The 19558-nt window shown below is 34.9% G+C and overlaps 1 protein-coding gene across 4 annotated transcripts in view; it reads right to left on the reverse strand.

Annotated features, from left to right (window-relative positions):
* The window catches only part of LOC127841162 (mitochondrial proton/calcium exchanger protein-like), a 49835-nt gene extending 39685 nt beyond the window's left edge, over nucleotides 1–10150 (reverse strand). For 3 of the 4 annotated variants that reach the window (XM_052369783.1, XM_052369784.1, XM_052369782.1), the window contains exons 1-4: nucleotides 9972–10150; nucleotides 6837–6894; nucleotides 1627–2251; nucleotides 244–381 (exon numbers count right to left, since the gene is read on the reverse strand). In XM_052369783.1, coding sequence (XP_052225743.1) covers nucleotides 244–381; nucleotides 1627–2251; nucleotides 6837–6894; nucleotides 9972–10014 — 864 coding nt within the window. In that variant the 5' untranslated portion in view covers nucleotides 10015–10150. The remainder of the gene's footprint in view (nucleotides 1–243; nucleotides 382–1626; nucleotides 2252–6836; nucleotides 6895–9971) is intronic. The other variant, XM_052369785.1, reaches the window with a different exon arrangement.
* Nucleotides 10151–19558: the final 9408 nt, after the last annotated feature.

The raw sequence follows: 19558 nt of genomic DNA on the forward strand, positions 1-19558 counted from the left end.
CCAAGCGTTCTTGAGTTATCATACGACAACCACCTGGTGGACGGACCGACCGACCTACCGACCGACCGACCGACCGACATGAGCAAAGCAATATACCCCCTCTTCTTCGAAGGGGGGCATAAAAAAGCTGCAAAACAGATTTTAAAGTGAAAAAGCTGCCCTTCCACATTTATGGTTAAAAATCTTCCTAACTGATTGTCGAACAAATGCCTTACTTAACTGCTTGTCTAACAACTGCCTTACTGTCTTAGGTTTTTTCTGGAACACACTGGGCATAAGGTTGAGTGACATGTAGAGGGGTATGAAGAGTTCCCCTAGAGGTATGATGATCATGGGTATCAGGGGCACCATTTGAACCAGGTCAGCCAGGGTCCTCGTCAACTGAAAGTGCAAGATCACTTATGTATGCATGATCAGTAATTTTTTTCCCCAAATTACTGCCTGTTATAGATTGTTTTCCAATTGTTAAAAGTAAAAAAGGCTGTTTTCCAATGGGAAAAAGTAACATTTTGTCCCAAAAATCTGGCCATCATTTCCCAAAAAATAAATTAAACTTTTTCAATGACTCTATAATTGGTTTATTATACAGCAGTTTCATTCCCTAGCACTTTATAATATACATGTAGATTTTAGAAAGCAGTTAATCATGCGCTCGTAAACAATTGTCAAACTGTTATCATTTTATAATCATTATAATAATGTATAATTTTTCCTAATGTCATGGTCTATTTGAGCCTTTCTCTGTGCCAAACATGGTTATAATGCAGGTGCACAGGCTTATCAGGGAGGGCATTTTCCACCTGAACTTTTCACGGTAACGGTATTTATCAATACTCCAATATCTGAATTAGGCTAGTATTCCATCTGTCCGTATCCGCATCCGCAAAGAAATAGAACAAGTTGAAATGCACTGCGCTTATTCCATTCATCCGCATCCGCATATCCGCACGCGCAATAGGCGTCCGCAAAAGAACGCTCAAGTGAGCATTCTAATGCGGATGCGGACGAGATACGTACGGCATTTAGTACGATAATGGGGGCTGTTATCTCAAAAACCAACTGAAAAACTAATCGAATTCATGAAAAATTATCCGGAATTATACAACCAACGCAGTTCTGCATATCGGGACTCTGATTTCACTTCAAATGTTTGGAAAAGCATAGCCAAGGCACTAGAAGATGTCTCAGGTATTTACCATTTGTATTCTTTTACAGACAGAATGATGATTTGTACCTTATATCTACTTAAATTCACGCTTGTCTTTCATAATAATAATCTCAATTATAATATTTAGTTTTATCCATATAATAAAAGACATATACGTTTGACGTATGCGGATAAATGGAATATAGTGTCCGTATTATGATTTTGCGGATACGGACGCGGATACGGAAACGGATGTGGATAGATGGAACACTAGCCTTATTTAATAAAATACAAAATATTAAACAAGATAGTTTTTTGTCATAGAAATGGACCATGAATAAGAGTGGTGAACAAACACTGTTATTGTACTTAAACAATAAGGCTAATATAAATATTAAGAGTTTATCATAATTATATTTAAATTTGAACCAGTATACTACAAAATATTGACAAAGATAAGACATAGTAAACCCGTTTACCATTTTGTACTCCCTTCTCTTCAGCGAAGAACGGCCCTCCCTCAAATATCGCGATAACAACGGCATACAGTACTTCATGTTCTTCCATATCAGCTGAAAGCCTTCCCAGTAATGACGAATGAACGCCCTCGTTTCGTTGATCATGTATCTCATGAATCCTACTTTCCTCACCTCTACCATCAGTGCCGCCCATTTCTCACGTTTTTTCTCGAGAAAACTTTTCGGTTTCTCTAACGCTGCCTGTTCTTTCGAGGCAACAACTGCAGGGGTAGCTTTGACAGTCTGAGTTGTTTTCAAGTCACTCACTTCATCATTAATAGCTTGCAGGCTTTTCTTTGTTTTCAAGTCACACACTTCATCTTTAATAACTTGCACACTTTTCTCAACACGAGCGTTGTCTTTCCAAGAAAATGCAGAGGAATGGATGTATCGATTACTGATTGGGACAGGATTGGTTGATGTTGGTTTGAAGCTGGCTGTAATACTGAGTGGAGGGGGCAAGTATTTGGTCTTTAAATAGTCATCTTCATTTTTTATGGTGCCGGAGAACCGCACTGGTGTGATGAAGAACTTCTGGGAACCAGTCCTCTGCCTTTGTGAGTCCTGTGCAAGGATCCGTTGCTTTCTGAAAGAGATTGAGAACAACATAAGTTCTTGTATCCCTTTACCACTTACATGTAGACACATATTCTGATGCATAAGTAGTCCCTCGGAAAGTTTAATTTAATTTAAGACTTTTCTTACTAGATTCAAATTTTAAGGCTTCATTTCCAACCCTTAGATACTGATGAGCAGCAAGCAGCATGAAATCTGAACAGACTGCAAGTTAATCGCTGCCTGTTCTTGTTTTATGCTGTTTGCACAAAGCCGTTTGCACTTTGCTTCATAGAGAGGGAAAGGGGTATCTAGAGATTTGCTTTGCAACTATCAATGGTTAAGCATTGTCTAAATGAAGGCATCACAATAAAATAGGGATGGCAAAATTATTCGAATAATCGAATATTCGATTGAATGGCCAGCATTAGAACAATAAAAATGATATTCGCATATTCGCATTTTTTTCCAAATGTAATTTTACCAGTATTTAATGACCTGCGAACCACTTACTAAACAGCAACCTAAATCACTTGGGAGTAACATGTTTGACGTGACGTCCTTCGTGTCAAACTGATAACGCGGCCCGTATTAGTGTTGATTGCGCAATGCAATATACACGCTCTAAGAAAGGCCCCGACTGTTGTTTGCCAATGGGGTGCCAATTAACGGTTTCAATTGACTGGCGAATAATAATTAAGTTTTGTGATCACAGTATGTACAGCCATTAAAATGTGTGAATTACTCAAATGGCGCAATGCAATATACTTACTATAAGAAAGGGCCCGAACTGTTGTTTGTCAATTAGGTACAAATTAAGGGCTTCAATTTACTTGCGAATAATAATTTAGTTTTAGTGATCACAGTTTTAACAGACATTTAAATATGTGAATTACTCAAAAGTAACAGATGATATAAATTAAACAATCATCAAGGAATCATAATTCAAATCTGAAAATGCCACCAGCCCCTTCTGTACACAGTCTGTGGATAAGAAGACCGCAACGTGTAATGTGTGTAAACTTAGTTTTACATATGCGCGGTCTGCTACAAATGTGTGTAATCATTGTAAAAATAATATTCTATGACACGATGTTTTTCATTCTATTTGGGCCCGATCACAGTATCTGTCATAGTATTAGTCGACAGCGATACAATTATTCGATAGCAACGTTTTTAAACAGCCTCGTATTTAGCAAACGGATATAACTTACAAACCAATGGGAATTAACACATAACAAGGTAAAATCAATCCAGCCGTTTTATGTGAATATTCGAATATTCGATTGAATGAATTTGCGAACATTCGAATACAATTTTGGTATTCGATGCCGCCCCTACAATAAACATGCCAACATGTCAATAAAGACCACATAAGGGATTTGGTCGTTGTGGTCTTTGTTCACAGGTGGTCTTTATTCGCAGGGTCGATCGAAACTTTGCAAAATATGCTAGTAGTTTTTTAACAGGTACCTTATCTATGTATGTGCTCTATTGTTTAAATGTTTGAATACTTATGCATTTATAATGAAATAAAGGATTGAAAACAGTTTTGTTTTACATTTGTATATTTATTACATGTTGTATTTCTATTCCCTTATGTTTTTATTATTTATTTAATTTATCATATACTGTATAAATAACTATTGACATACATGTATACGTACATGTACATCTTACAATCTAACTCTTGACTTCACTCCGCTCACCACTCCGAATCTAAAATACAATGCTGTTTCTTTTTACAAAAGACTCGAGCCAGCCATTGCTAGCCTTAAAGTCCAAATATCCTAACTCACATGCAAACTTCAAGGCTTTCTCCTGGATCATAGGTCCAGACACAGGCAAGAGCCTTGCACTTGCGTCAACAAACCACTTATGCACTAAGTCATTCACTGACGCGAATTCCGACTCACGCTTAGGGCGTTTACTTTCACAGTTTATGTTCTCCTCGAATTCGTCCATAATCTCATGTTTACGCTTTAAAATGCTCTGAATTTGAGTTTTTTCCTACACCAAGATCACTAGCCACTCGTCTACAACTTTGTCCTTTACCTAACAAAATAATAACCTTAACGCGTTCTTCCAACGTCAAGAACTTACGCTTGGAAGCCATGATGGTTAACTTAAACTGACAGTTTACTTTTCTATAATCTATGAACGTCTTATTACGGAGAAATTAAAGAAGAGAATGACTATCATAATGTTTGTCTTAAATAGGCATCGTAAATGATATGAAACCGTTAATTTCCTTTATGAGTTTATGAAAGCTCCAAATTTGTCTTTGATATTTTCGGCAATTAGTACATGATAATCGCGAGTCACTTAAATACAAAGGCAAAATTTTACATTTTTGACAAACTGTCAAATGCATAAAAGAAGCAGACGACTACCAATTAGCAATGCATGTTAAATAAACAAACAACTGCTATCAAGTGCAATTAACTGTCACTTGCTAATATCTCCATAGCGACCGACGAGTCTACTGGTAAGATGTGTATCACATGACTACGCAGCGTCCTGGCGGCCATTTTGTTTTTTGAAAGTTGCGAAATCGTTGATTTTTATGATTGCAGTGGTAGTTGTAAGTTATCAAAAAAGAAATTTGGGAATGTAAAAGGGTGGTCGTTGGTCTTTGTTCACAGGTGGGCTTTATTAGCAGGTTCAATATATAGTGAAATCGTTTGGGAGGAAATCGGTGTGGTCGTTTTTGACTGTTGGTCGCTATTTACAGGCGGTCGCTCGGGAAGGTTGGACTGTATTCTATTTTTCTTTATGAAAACGGTAGATTATATTCATGTTAAACTATAAAATAAAACAAGTGTGCAATGATGGCTCTAGATTCCTCACCAGTTTAATGGGGCGGAGCAAGTTTCAAACCTGATGTATGATTTGAAAATCTTTGTTAGGAACCACAATCAATTTGTTTTTAAGATAATTTGTATTAGGTATGTGTCATTTGACAATGTGTCATTACCTAATACAAATTATCTTAAAAACATTTCAACCCCCCCCCCCCCTCCCATACAGGTCTGATTTAGACCACAGGGGTGTGATTTGGAAGAGAGAAAATATATTATCTTACATGATCATTAAAAAATACATGCCAAATTTTACACATCTTGGCATTTTTCTTTCAGAGATTAAAAACAAACAAACAATACAGTCTAAATGTATAATGTCAAGTTTTTTTAGGTTGATTAATAATACGATATTGGAAAAGACAAATACCAAATCCATAAAATTTCTAGTGTAGAACTCATCAAGGTGCATCAACATACGAAGTTTCAAAGTTGTAGGTGGAAGCACTTTGATGTTAGAGGAAAATGTCAAGGTTTTAGCACGGCGGACGGCTGACACCGGACGGCGGACGACGAGCTGGCTATGACAATACCTCTGGTTTTATCCAAAAACAGCTGAGCTAAAAATGATGAGAAAAAGCCCTGCATGTGACCTCTAGGGTGTGGCAAGTTATTTCCTAAATGGCATAAATTTACCAAACATTGTAAAGTATTATTTTATGATGTTACACATACCACATTTAAAACCGAGGATGTTTACTACATAAGTCAAGTTAGTCAACATAGTTGTATGACTCTTGTGGCGTGGTCAGATTTGACCCCAGTGGCATGTTTTGAACAATCTTTGTAAAAGACCACTTGGAAATGTTACAAACAAAATATACAAATATGAAAATTCTTTGCCATACTGTTTAGACATTATTAACTAAAGAGATATATAAATCATGGGATCACTAGTGCACTGACATTTTTACCCCTGGGTTGCGACTTGGATAATCTTTTGAAGAGACAACTAGATGATATTACACATCAAAAAATAGACCTCCAAGTCTAGGGTGTCATACAAGATTACAGTGCTCCAGCTAGGATTTGAAAAGGGCAGGGGGGGCTTTTTTGTCAAAAGGGCACGTTGGACGCCCAGTATCTTGTCAAAAGGGCACTTTCGAGCGCGCGGGTGTTTCTGGAATGCTTCCTCTTGCATGTTAAATTATATGTTATTAATAATTGTTAGAATTTATAATTCCCATTATTATTAAACATTTCAAATATAATGTCTACAATGAGGAATTAATTAATTACAATGTATTTTAATAAGAGATTTTTTAATCATCATATGTAAAAAAATAAAAAACAATTTTTTTTTAAGAGCAGGGGGGGCCCTAGGAAGGGCAGGGCGGAGGTTTGGGAGGGCAGGGCGGGGCGTCCTTTAATATAGGCCTAGCTGGAGCACTGAGATTAGTTATATTTGAACTCTAAAATCTATTTTCCACTGTGGTCAGTGTGGTGACCTACATTATGTAGCCGACCAGAAAGATTTGAACAAATTTGAAACAGCTCAGCGGGATTTAAGAGATGTTTGAAGCAAAATTATGTCCACACATGACTGGCGAAAGAAAACATGTAACAACAGATAAAGCGGAATGCCTGACAACCACCCACCACACTAAATACTGGTAATATAATGAAATGAAATAATTAAATAATGAATTTAATAACAAATGAAACAGTTTTATTTAACATGTAATTGTTCAAGAGGCTGTGAATACTTTTTGACGATTTTGACACATATTTCATTTAAGATAACTATACAAATACCTTTCACTATGATATAAATGTTGACAGCAACAAGTTGGAAGTCTGTTGTACAGCACTCCTGGGAAAAAAAATCACATATTTAACATTTTTTATTACTTCTTCATATTAAAAATACGTTGGGAAATTCATTTGGATATCACAAAAAAGTGTGCATGCAGGCTTTTTCCCGGCCCTTTTGGGAAAAAAAAATGCAAGTTCAGGGTTAGGAATTTTTTGTGTGGGAAAGGTTGACTGATATGAACAATCATTTCACAGATTACAAGCATTGCTGTTTAATTCAGCTGAACATGTGAAATACTCCAGGCATTTATAAGGTGTTTCTACATTGTACATGCATTTGATTTTCAAACATCATTATTATTCCATCACACTTTCATTGCAAATTATTTAGGCAGGAAACATAATGAAACATCCTACAATTAACAACAAAAAGGGTAATCATTAATGCCATTTGCAAGTTTTTCAATATTCAATATCAGATTTAACAAGCAATTTTGTTGAATTGATATTGCCCGATAATTTAATTTTCTTAATGGGTGGATGCAGAACAACTCTGCTTTTAAAAGGTAGTTTGCAACAAAATGTGTGTGACCTTGACCAAAGGAAAATGGGTCTTGCATGTGCCTCATTGCCTGATATTGATGATTTATTACACCTGGGCATTTGAAAATCATTTGATAATTGTTAGAATCAATCCTCACAGAATAAGGAATATTTAATTTAAATTTGTTACACGTGTCTTCGATTTTTGACCTTGAATTTGACCTTATAGACCTGAGTATTACCTGTGACACACAGTCAGAAAAAGGAAAACAATTGTATAAAGAATTGTAAACAATTGTATACAGGATCCCTTGATGCATAGTAAAGTAATGGCATAATTATGAATAAATAATCAAATTTGTGATATTTGACCTCAGTGTGTTAACTCGAACTTGCCTAGGGTTATGGGCATTGCATGTGAGTGACTCAGACCCATACATGTATGAATTATGATAAAGAAAAAACTTTCATGGCTGTGGCTCATACACACATATGGGCTGTGCTCTGTGAAAAGGGGGTTTAATGCATGTGCATTAAGTGTCGTCACAGATTAGCTTGTGCAGTCCGCACAGGCCAATCAGAACGACACTGTCAGCTTTTATGATATTTTTTGTTAAAAGATAGTCTCATCTTAGCAAAAATCAAGTTTTGGTGGAGAGTGTCGTCCCTGATTAGTCTGTGCTAAAATTTGGGATTAAACTATACGCACATGCATTAAATCCCTTTTATCCAGTGGCAGCTCATATGTTATTGGAGATACAGCTCAAGTCAGACAGAAGCCTATATAAAATGGGGATTTTTAAGCTTGAAAAATGGCCTCTGTTATTGACAAATGGTTTGTGTCAGACTTTTATGTGTATCATCTTCTTATTTATACATACACTTATTAAATACCAAGTTTCAAGGAACTCTCCACAAGAAGTTCCAAGATATGGTAACAGACACAAAAGTATGCTTATTCTCAAGTCAAAAAGGGCCATAATTGCATTACACTGTAACTCCAATATAACGCGGATGACGGGGTCCAAGCCACGCAACAGCGTTATAAACAGACAGTGTTATAAAGTTTGAGCTTATTTATTTAAAGGGATCTTTTCACGCTTTGGTAAATTGACAAAAATATAATAAATTGTTTCAGATTCGCAAATTTTCGTTTTATTTATGATATTTGTGAGGAAACAGTAATACTGAACATTTACCATGGTCTAATATAGCCATTATATGCATCTTTTGACGATTTTAAAACCTAAAAATTATAAAGCGTTGCAACGCGAAACGATTGAATAATTTGGAGAGTTCTGTTTTTGTCGTTAAATTTTGTGAAACTTCGAAGATTGCTTATATAAGGTATAAAATACGCCAAATATGTGTACTTGGCGGAATAGCTCAGTAGGCTAAAGCGTTTTTACTTCAGGACTCTGGCAGGACTCCAGGGGTCACTGGTTCGAAACCTGCTCCGGGCAATGTTCTTTTCCTTTTTTTAATTTTATTCTTGATTATTTACTGGAGCTTTTACGATCCGATGTTTACATTTATCAATATAAAGCATTTAATGAATAAGTTAAAAAATGCCAAAATCTGTGAAAAGGCCCCTTTAAGGGGCTATAAAAACAGGTATAGTATAGCCTATAATATAGGTCCTGTGTATTGTCATGCTGTGTTGTCATCCGCAAATACATGCATATAAACTGAATCGAACGATAACAGTATACATACCGCTTTTCTAATGTGCACATTTATCCGATAATCCAATATATTTACATCACTTACGAAAAAATAATGTTAAACATTTATGACACGAAATATGTTTACGAACTTCGTAAACAAATTCATATGCCTATGCCATTTTTCAGCAAAATTAGTACAGTGCATTATGGGACACGGCTTTCATTGGACGAGCGAATCTATATTTAGATTGAATGCGATACGATACATGTACAAAGAAATGTTTTATTGCGTCATACGCAGCATGTAAAAAACGTGCTTTCCGTGGACTTTCTGATAACTGGCAAAAATTTAAGTGCATCTCTGTTAACTATTACACTGCGTTAGCATGTAAATAAATTGTCAGGATTTAAAAAATTAAAAAATCTTGTCAAATTTTCACCATAAATTATGTATTCATCCCTATAATTGTTTCAGATGTACTGAAAAATTTGCAATTTATTATTGTTTATCTTGTTTGATCATAACCATTTATAAGTTCAATAAACTATTAAACAATAATAAATTTCAAGCGATACAACAAATTTGCAAATAATGTCAAAAGATATTTGCCACATATCATAACAGCAGATTTCAAACACAATACTTAAAACTAAATAACTGAAATCTTCTAGCAGAATTTACGTGTTAGCAGTGTATTTTTTAACAAACAATGATGAAAAGGAAATATTCTAAACATGTTCTTTATTAAAAGTGGACATTGGTTCCTTCCTAAATACTCAAGGAAGTGATAATGGACAAGATACACGTGAATATAGCCTTGACATTTTACTTTGTTGTGCAAAGCCATGGCATAGGTCAAGTTCAATAATGTGGGTGGGGTGTATCACAAAACCGCACGTAGCCAATCGAAAAAAAAGCACTTACTTCCTTGCTGCAGCTTCAAGTTTAAAAACAGTATAGATGCCATGGTGGCTTCTACATAGCAATATATATATATTTAATGTGTTTCTTATGCAAGGTAAGTAGAGCTAAATATTCTATCAGCTGACATAACAAACAACTGGTGATCGACTCAGTTGATTATCGAAATCGATTTTAGAAACCGGTTTACGCACAAGACGTAAGGTTTAGGTCCAGAAAGGCCGAAAACCAAAAAGGCCGCATACCAAAAAAGCCGTATACCAAAAAGGCATTGTGTCACACCGGTGTCGCGTGAGAATTGCAAGACCGTGAATTTCTTAAGATAAACCGGAAGTCTTGCATTTCTCACGTTACCTCCGTGAGAATTACAAACCCGCTGACCGTGAAAACATTAAGACCGATGTCCGATACAATTAGCACTTATTTAATTTGAATTTGTAGTAGTTTTGTTAATATTAAAAGTACAAAATGACTTTTTACATCAAGAATGCAAAAAACTACTGTTCGGATTGTTGTTATTTCCGGACATTAATGGTGAAAATTATTGCTGGTAAAAATTAAACGGTCCCGAGGTAAAACGGCCTGACAGGTTAAAACGGTCACTGTTTAAAATCAATGTGCTAACAACCGGACCCAAATTTTTATGAATATGTTTATACTGAAGTGTTACCACAAGTGTACTTAAAACGTTTAGATATCGCACATTCTGTGAACGCTTATATGTAGAAATTATGGTTAATTCTTATGGTATTAAGTGTCTGTAAGTGTTAAGATTGAATTATAATGATTTGTTATCTTGGTAAATTATGTTTTTAAATCCTGCCAAAATTACTTAAGATATGGGAACCAAAAAGTGAATATTGTTTTATTGTGTAATACATTTACAGTTATTTTATCATTCGTCAAGTTATTAACCAAAATAATTGTGCTTGTGTTGGAAATATTTTATATTTCTAATGGCTATTTCTAGCTTTTTCCAACTTTTTTTATTTCCAAAATATTGTTTCAAATTATAATTGTGGTGATGTGTTGTATGTATTGTCTATAGCTAGTAATACATTTATTATAATATATAATTACATTTGATTCATGTAAGACTCACTTTAATATTGACTGAAATAATGATATTGGTAACTTGGTAGCAGTGTATTATATTTTTCATTGCTTGCAAAAATATTTGCCTTTTAGATTTGCAAAACCAACATACAAACTGGCATTACCAGCTGATAATAATTGTCCTTGAGAAATGCAAAACCTAGTAATTGTCTGAAATAATGATATTGATGGTGGTTGTGTCTTATATTTGGCTTAAAAAAGCTAATACTTATTGCACGTGAGAAGTGCAAGAACAATCATTTGTCTAAAAAAATAAAATTGGTGGTGGTATTGTCTTAATTTGCCATAATTATCTTATACTTATTGCCAGTGAGAAGTGCAATACCAAGTAATTGGCTGGAAAAATGATGTTGGCATTGGTAATGTGTCTTATCTTTGGCTTGACCAGCTGATAGGAATTGCCAGTGAGAAATGCAAGACCAATTATTTGTCTGACATATTGATGCTGGTGGTTCTGTTTTATATTTGGCTTGACTTAGCTGATACAAATTGCCCCCCCCCCCCCGAAAAGTTAAAGACCAAGTAATTGTCTGAAATAAAGTTATGTTGGTTGTGGTTGTGACTTATATTTGGCTTGACCTGCTGATACTTATAGTGGATCAGAAGTGAGAGACAAAGTTATTGCCTGAATTAAGGATGATGGTAGTTTTGTATTAAATTGTGCTTGACCAACTGTTACTTACTTTCATTAGAAATGTGCCAGACCAACTAATTGTCTGATAATGATGTTGGTGGCAGCCGTGTCTTATATTTGGCTTGAACATCAGATATGTATTACCCATGAAAAGTACAAGACCAAGTAATTAATAAAATCATGATGTAGATTGAGGTTGTGTCTTTTTACTCTTATGTGAGGCTTGACCAGCTAATACGTATTGGCCATGAGAAGCGCAAGACCAGGTAATTGTCTAAAATCATGAAATTCGTTGTGGTTGTTTCTTATATTTGGCTTGACCAGCTGATAGGTATGGCCCATGAGGAGTGCAAGACCAAGTATTTGTTTGAAATAATGATGTTAGTGGTGTTGATGTCTTATTTTTGGCTTGACCAGCTGATATGTATTGCCCGTGAGAAGTGCAAGATCAAGTATTTGTTAGAAATAATGATGTTGGTGGTGGTTGTGTCTTATATTATTGGCTTGAACAGCTGTTATGTTTTGCTCATGAATAGTGCAAGACCAAGTCATTGTCTAAAATCATGAAATTGGTTGTGGTTGTGTCTTATATTTGGCTTGACCAGCTTATATGTATGGCCTGTGAGAAGTGCAAGACCAAGTATTTGTTTCAAATAATTATGTTGGTGTTGATGGTGTCTTATCTTAGGCTTGACCAGCTGATATGTATGGCCGTGTGAAGTGCAAGACCAAGTATTTGTTTGAAATAAAGATGTTGGTGGTGATTGTGTGTTATTTTTGGCTTGACCAGCTGATATGTATTGCCCGTGAGAAGTGCACGACCAAGTATATGTTAGAAATAATGATGTTGGTGGTGGTTGTGTCTTATATAATTGGCTTTAACAGCTGTTATGTTTTGCCCGTGAGAAGAGCAAGACCAAGTAATTGTCTAAAATCATGAAATTGGTTGTGGTTGTGTCATATATTTGGCTTGACCAGCTGATATGTATTACCCTTGAGAAGTGCAAAACCAATTTATTAATAAAATCATGATGTTGATTGAGGTTGTGTCTTATGTGAAGCTTGACCAGCTGATATGTATGGCATGTGAACAGTGAAAGACCAAGTAAATGTTTTGCAAGACCAAGTATTCGTTTAAAATAATGATGTTGGCGGTGTTGGTGTCTTATATTTGACTTACCAGCTGATATGTATTGCCCGTGAAAAGTGCAAGACCAAGTATTTGTTTGAAATAATATGTGTGTGGTGGTGGTGTTATATTTTTGGCTTTACCAGCTTATACCTATACCTATTGCCCATGAGAAGTACAAGACCAAGTAATTGTCTAAAATCTTGAAATAGGTTGTGGTTGAGTCTTATATTTGGTTTGACCAGTTAATATGTATGGCCCGTGAGAAATGCAAGACCAAGAATTTGATAGAAATAATGATGTTGGTGGTGGTAGTGACTTATATAATTGGCTTCAACAGCTGATACCTATTGCCCATGAGAAGTGCAAGACCAAGTATTAGTTTGAAATAATGATGTTGGTGTTGGTGGTGTCTTCTCTTTGTCTAGAACAGCTGATATGTATTGCCTGTGAGAAGTGCAAGACCAAGTATAAGTTTGAAATAATGATGTTGGTGGTGGTGGTGTCTTATCTTTGGCATGAACAGCTGATACCTATTGCCCGTGAGAAGTGCAAGACTAAGTATTAGTTTGAAATAATGGTGTTGGTGGCAGTGGTGTCTTATATATGGCCTGAACAGCGGATATGTATTGCCCGTGAGAAGTGCAAGACCAAATATAAGTTTGAAATAATGATGTAAGTGGCGGTGGTGCCTTATCTTTGTCTTAACCAGCTGATACCTATTGCCCATGAGAAGTGCAAGACCAAGTATTAGTTTGAAATAATGATGTTTGTGTTGGTATTGTCTTCTCTTTGTCTTGAACAGCTGATATGTATGGCCTGTGAGAAGTGCAAAACCATGTATTTCTTTGAAATAATGATGTTGTTGGTGGTGGTGTCTTATCTTTGGCTTGAACAGCTGATACCTCATGCCCGTGAGAAGTGCAAGACCAAGTATTAGTTTGAAATAATGATGTTGGTGGCGGTGGTGTCTTATATTTGGCTTGAACAGCGGATATGTATTGCCCGTGAGAAGTGCAAGACCAAGTATAAGTTTGAAATGGTTATGTTGATGGTGGTTGTTTCTTATCTTTGGCTTGAACAGCTGATACCTATTGCCCGTGAGAAGTGCAAGACCAAGTATTAGTTTGAAATAATGATGTTGGTGGCGGTGGTGTCTTATATTTGGCTTGAACAGCGGATATGTATGGCCGTGAGAAGTGCAAGACCAAATATAATTTTGAAATAATGTTTTTGGTGGTGGCTGTGTCTTATATAATTGGCTTGAACAGCTGATATTTTTTGCCCATGAGAAGTGCAAGACCAAGTATAAGTTTGAAATAATGATGTTGGTGGGGGTGGTGTCTTATCTTTGGCTTGAACAGCTGATACCTATTGCCCGTGAGAAGTGCAAGACCAAGTATTAGTTTGAAACAATGGTGTTGGTGGCAGTGGTGTCTTATATTTGGCTTGAACAGCGGATATGTATTGCCCGTGAGAAGTGCAAGACCAAAAATAAGTTTGAAATAATGATGTTAGTGGCGGTGGTGCCTTATCTTTGTCTTAACCAGCTGATACCTATTGCCCATGAGAAGTGCAAGACCAAGTATAAGTTTGAAATAATGATGTTTGTGTTGGTGTTGTCTTCTCTTTGTCTTGAACAGCTGATATGTATGGCCTGTGAGAAGTGCAAAACCATGTATAAGTTTGAAATAATGATGTTGGTGGTGGTGATGTATTATCTTTGGCTTGACCAGGTGATATGTATTGCCCGTGAGAAGTGCAAGACCAAGTATTTGTTTGAAATAATGATGTTGGTGGCGGTGGTGTCTTCTCTTTGTCTTGAACAGCTGATATTTATTGCTCGTGAGAAGTGAAAGACCAAGTATTTGTTAGAAATAATGATGTTGGTGGCAGTGGTGTCTTATATAATTGGCTTGAACAGCTGCTACCTATTGCCCGTGAGAAGTGCAAGACCAAGAATTAGAAACAGCTGATATGTATGGCCTGTGCAAAGTGAAAGACCAAGTATTAGTGTGAAATAATGATCTTGGTGGCGGTGTTGTCTTATATATGGCTTTAACAGCTGATATATGTTGCCCATGAGAATTTGAAGACCAAGTATTTACTAATCATAATGTTGGTTGTGGTTGTGACTTATATTTGTCTTGACCAGCTGATGCTTATAATATCTCAAGTTATGAATGAATGTGAGAAGCCAACAATGAATATACATTCATTATTCATACATTCAAGCAATACAAGGTATGTGTAAGATTCGCGAGAAAGGAATTGAATTACTGAAATTTACTCAAGTTGTTATGAAAGTATTTCTGAAATATTTTATAACGAGTTTTATATGCCAGGCGCATTGGCAATATTGGTGTGTTCCCAGGTATGCATAGGTGTGATTTAAACACGGGGGACATGTATATCAGTAAGTAACAAACAAGAGACAAAAGATGGTCCATATCTTGAAATTTAATTGTATATCAAAAATGTTAATAAGTAGGTGTTCCTACATTAAATTCTGTATACACCTGATATGACAAATTTTAAGATAAACATAATAACATTGCAATTGATAATGATAACAACGGGGCGACTTATATGAGTATTATTTATACAAAGCAAAGTCTCTTAACGTTGTTTGGTGAAAAGAAAGTTGTTCTTTTTTGTTTTAACAACTTCAAAAATATGCTTCATTTTTCATAACAAATAATAATAGATATTCTAAGAAAATAGCAACAACAAAAAGTTTGTTGTGAACACAACAGTCAAGTTATGATGTAGAGGCATGACTAACAAAATCAGATGGTGAGTATTTTTAAGTATACTTTTCCTGTAAAATAGCGTGGTACTTGTGGAAAAAAAAATGCATTCAAATAATAAGGCTGAACATAAAACAATATTAAGTCTCTTAAAAGTATTGTCTTCAATACAAAAAGAGGCAGAGTACTATCAGACAGCAACAAAATATATGGAATTAATGATTCCCTGTTGTAACATATATTTACATAAACACCAAACAGCAACATTTAAACAGAGCTTAATTTCTCACTACAATTTGATACTTTTTTTTGAAAATATTTTATAAATCATTCAAACGATTCTTGTTTCATTGGCCCTTTGGTTCACCAATAAAAAATAAATAAATAAATCGTATAATTCTATGTTTTTTAATCTAACCTGTCAATATTGTTATTTTTCTTAGAAGACACTTTATGACCCCCAACTTTATGGCAGAAAGGTCATCTTAGCTTTTTATGACAGGTCCCATGTTTTTATAGCATCTTCTCAGAGTCTATGATAACGAGCTCATCACTTAATAATTGTACCCCTATGACTGGGTCCATTTCCTGTCCACTGTACCAGATCTATACTTGTTAGTCTTTTTAATTGTTAGGATTTTAATTGTTTGCATAGCTGTTTGTTTTTTAAAAAACAATAAACACAAAATAATGATAACAATTATTATCATATTACATCCATATTACCTATGAGCACTAAGAATCTTTCAAAATCAATCCAAATATTTGTTTATTGTGTAGGCGAGTTAGAGCATGTATTAAGTTTATTAGCAAGAAAATGTAATTCTTTTATGAATATATATTAAACATAGGTATTATAACCATAAATGATACATGACTGACAGTTTTTTATAAATATTATTATATTATATTTTATTTTGGAAATGGACTGAAAATGAACCAAATAATATACTTAATTTCTTTCAGCATTGCATTTACTGTAGTTCCCCATGCATTATACTACTTGTTCTTTTTTTCACAATTTCAAAGCTTAAGTTCACAATTGTTCATGGATAAAATGGTTCAATGGTTGTATGAGTGATAGTGTAACATTTGACAGGTTTTTGTTAATTATATGTATAAAAATACATGACTGTCACCAGTAATTAATATATTATTAATAGGGTACAGACATTAGCCCTCTGGGACGTTAGCCCCTAGAACATTAGCCCCTTCAAAAAAGTGCACGCTAGGACATTAGCCCCTAGGTGATTTAAACGTTTATAACAATTTTTTATGTAAGTATTTTATTCCTTTTTTTAATTTCATATGTTAATACATACAGTTATTTATATGTTGAAGTCTTATATATTTTCTTTTCAATACATAGATTGTACCACACACACACACATTTTAGTGTTTTTTTTTCACAATTTCTTTACTTTTCTTTCTTCTATATGGATGGCAAACCTATTATTAATTTATTTAAATTTTGAGATTGTTACCTAATATAATTAGTTTATTCTGTTCTCTCATTTTTGCATTATATATTATATTGTATTAGGACTATTGAAACCAAAAATGTTATTCATTTGCATTAAAATGTTGCGTGATAGTTGGAGTAACAAAAAAAAGAACACAAGCTGTCAGAGGACAGCCGCTGGACTACTTGAGTGCTTGACAGAATAACGTAAGCCATCATGAAGAGGGGGTATAATGTGGGTGTGTGGTCATTGTTTTGAGTCAAAGTATGAATCAAATGTGATCATAAATGACTGACGAATGGGGTTATTTACCCTCAGGACTTCGGTTAATAAACCATTGCCCGAGCACACTGCTTAACATAAAACTCTGGATAAAAAGGTCAAAAACAGCCATAAAATGGACAGCCCGATTTTACTGGGCTGTACCATTGATATAAATAGAAAACATTGCAGTGTTGGTGCGGTGCCTTAATAAAAATCTATTGGTTTAAAAATATCTATACTTATTCAAGAAGCGTTAAAAACGCAGTACTTAATAAAATTAATAATCAATGTCTAGCCTAATGCTGTAAGAAAGCCGTGTTTTTATTGGTTGACTTTAAAAGCATAGCTCTGATTGGTTATCTCTGTCACGTCCGCGCAAAAGCAAGTAGGTCAATCCGTTTTGGGATAAAAATTTCGCACAAAGAACGACCTTGAAATGGCGTCTGCTCTTGCACGGACGTCTGCCCTTTTGCACTTTTGGAATGTAAACAAAGCATATGAAACAAGAAGGAATATTACTACTTGAATCTGTTTGAATTTAATATAATTGGTATATGTTATTTAAACTATTATGATGAAGTTATATTAATATTATTATTATTGTTACTATTGTCATTATTATTATGTATGTTGTTTGTATTGAAAAGAGAGAGAAGGAGGAGAATAGCCCAATTTTTTATAAGAATTGATGGTAAAAACACATACTATTATATGCGGTATCATCATTACTAGACCCATTGTTCAGTATTTACTGCAATGCTTTGTTGGAGTGTTTAAACTTTGTGATCTGTGTTTTAAATGTTAAAATCCAAGTAGGATTATTTTTAGTATAATGCCTATAGAAAAGTTAAGGAATACACAGATGTGTAATATGTTTGAAAAAATTTTTTTTAAGGATTTTCCAGATCACAAAGTGGTTTAACATTGCCACTATATATTTACATACATAGTAAAGTACCAGAATTAGGTGTATATTTAATGTTTAAACGAAATGTCATACAACAAGATCTAATCGATGGGAAAATATGCTTATCTACGAACATTAATTAGTAGGAATGCTAGAGCCTGATTTAATAGCTCTCAAATGTAAAGTGAATTTGCATGTAGACATGCATTTATATGGAAAAAAAGGAAAAAGATTATATATAATAACATGTAGGGAGTATAACTCTTAAATCTATATCAATGTTGCAATTGAGTATTGAGTTATTAAAAATTGTTATGTGTATAAATTATAAATGTATGTGGCTCAATGTTAAACACTTGCAGACAGGGAATATAGCCGTAATGCTCCAACGTAAGACCCTGTCTGTATGGAAATTAAAGAGGATTGGTCTATGGAGAAGAGAAGTCCCCCCAGAGTGGCATTAAATCAATATTTAAAAGTGAGATTAGTAAAAAACCCTTATATGTTAAGGGTAATGACTTACGTGTCTCCAAACGGTCACCTTTATAGGGCCACATAAAAATAAAGGGTAAAACAAGGGACAAAATTGTCACAAAACCAGGTTTTCATTGTGAAAAAAAAATCTGATAAAGGGAGAAAACTCAAACTGAACTTTTGAAATGACCAAAAAAAATTAACCCCCTTTGTAAGTTTTTTTTTTTTTTAAATCTATTTTTAGTCGTGGCGACCTTGACATTGGAGATATTGACGTGATTCTTTCGTGGGACACACCGTCCCATGATGGTGAACAAATGTGCCAAATGATTTTAAAATCTCACAATGAGTGACATAGTTATGGCCAGGACAAGCTCATTTATGGCCATTTTTGACCTTTGAACTCAAAGTGTGACCTTGACCTTGGAGATATCGACGTAATTATTTCGCGCGACACACCGTCCAATGATGGTGAACAAATGTGCCAAATGATTTTAAAATCTGACGATGAACGACATAGTTATGGCTCGGACAAGCTCATTTATGGCCATTTTTGACCTTTGAACTCAAAGTGTGACCTTGACCTTGGAGATATCGACGTAATTATTTCGCGCGACACACCGTCCAATGATGGTGAACAAATGTGCCAAATGATTTTAAAATCTGACAATGAACGACATAGTTATGGCCCGGACAAGCTTATTCCGCCAGCCCGCCAGCCAGCCAGCCCGCCCGCATTCGCCAATCTAATAACCAGTTTTTTCCTTCGGAAAACCTGGTTAACAATGTGCTTTACAGGTAAAAATGTGACAAAACAACTAAATTTGTACAAAAAGTACATTATTTACAATAT

Source organism: Dreissena polymorpha, chromosome 8 (assembly GCF_020536995.1).
Source record: "Dreissena polymorpha isolate Duluth1 chromosome 8, UMN_Dpol_1.0, whole genome shotgun sequence".
NCBI classification, from domain to species: Eukaryota; Metazoa; Mollusca; class Bivalvia; order Myida; family Dreissenidae; genus Dreissena; species Dreissena polymorpha.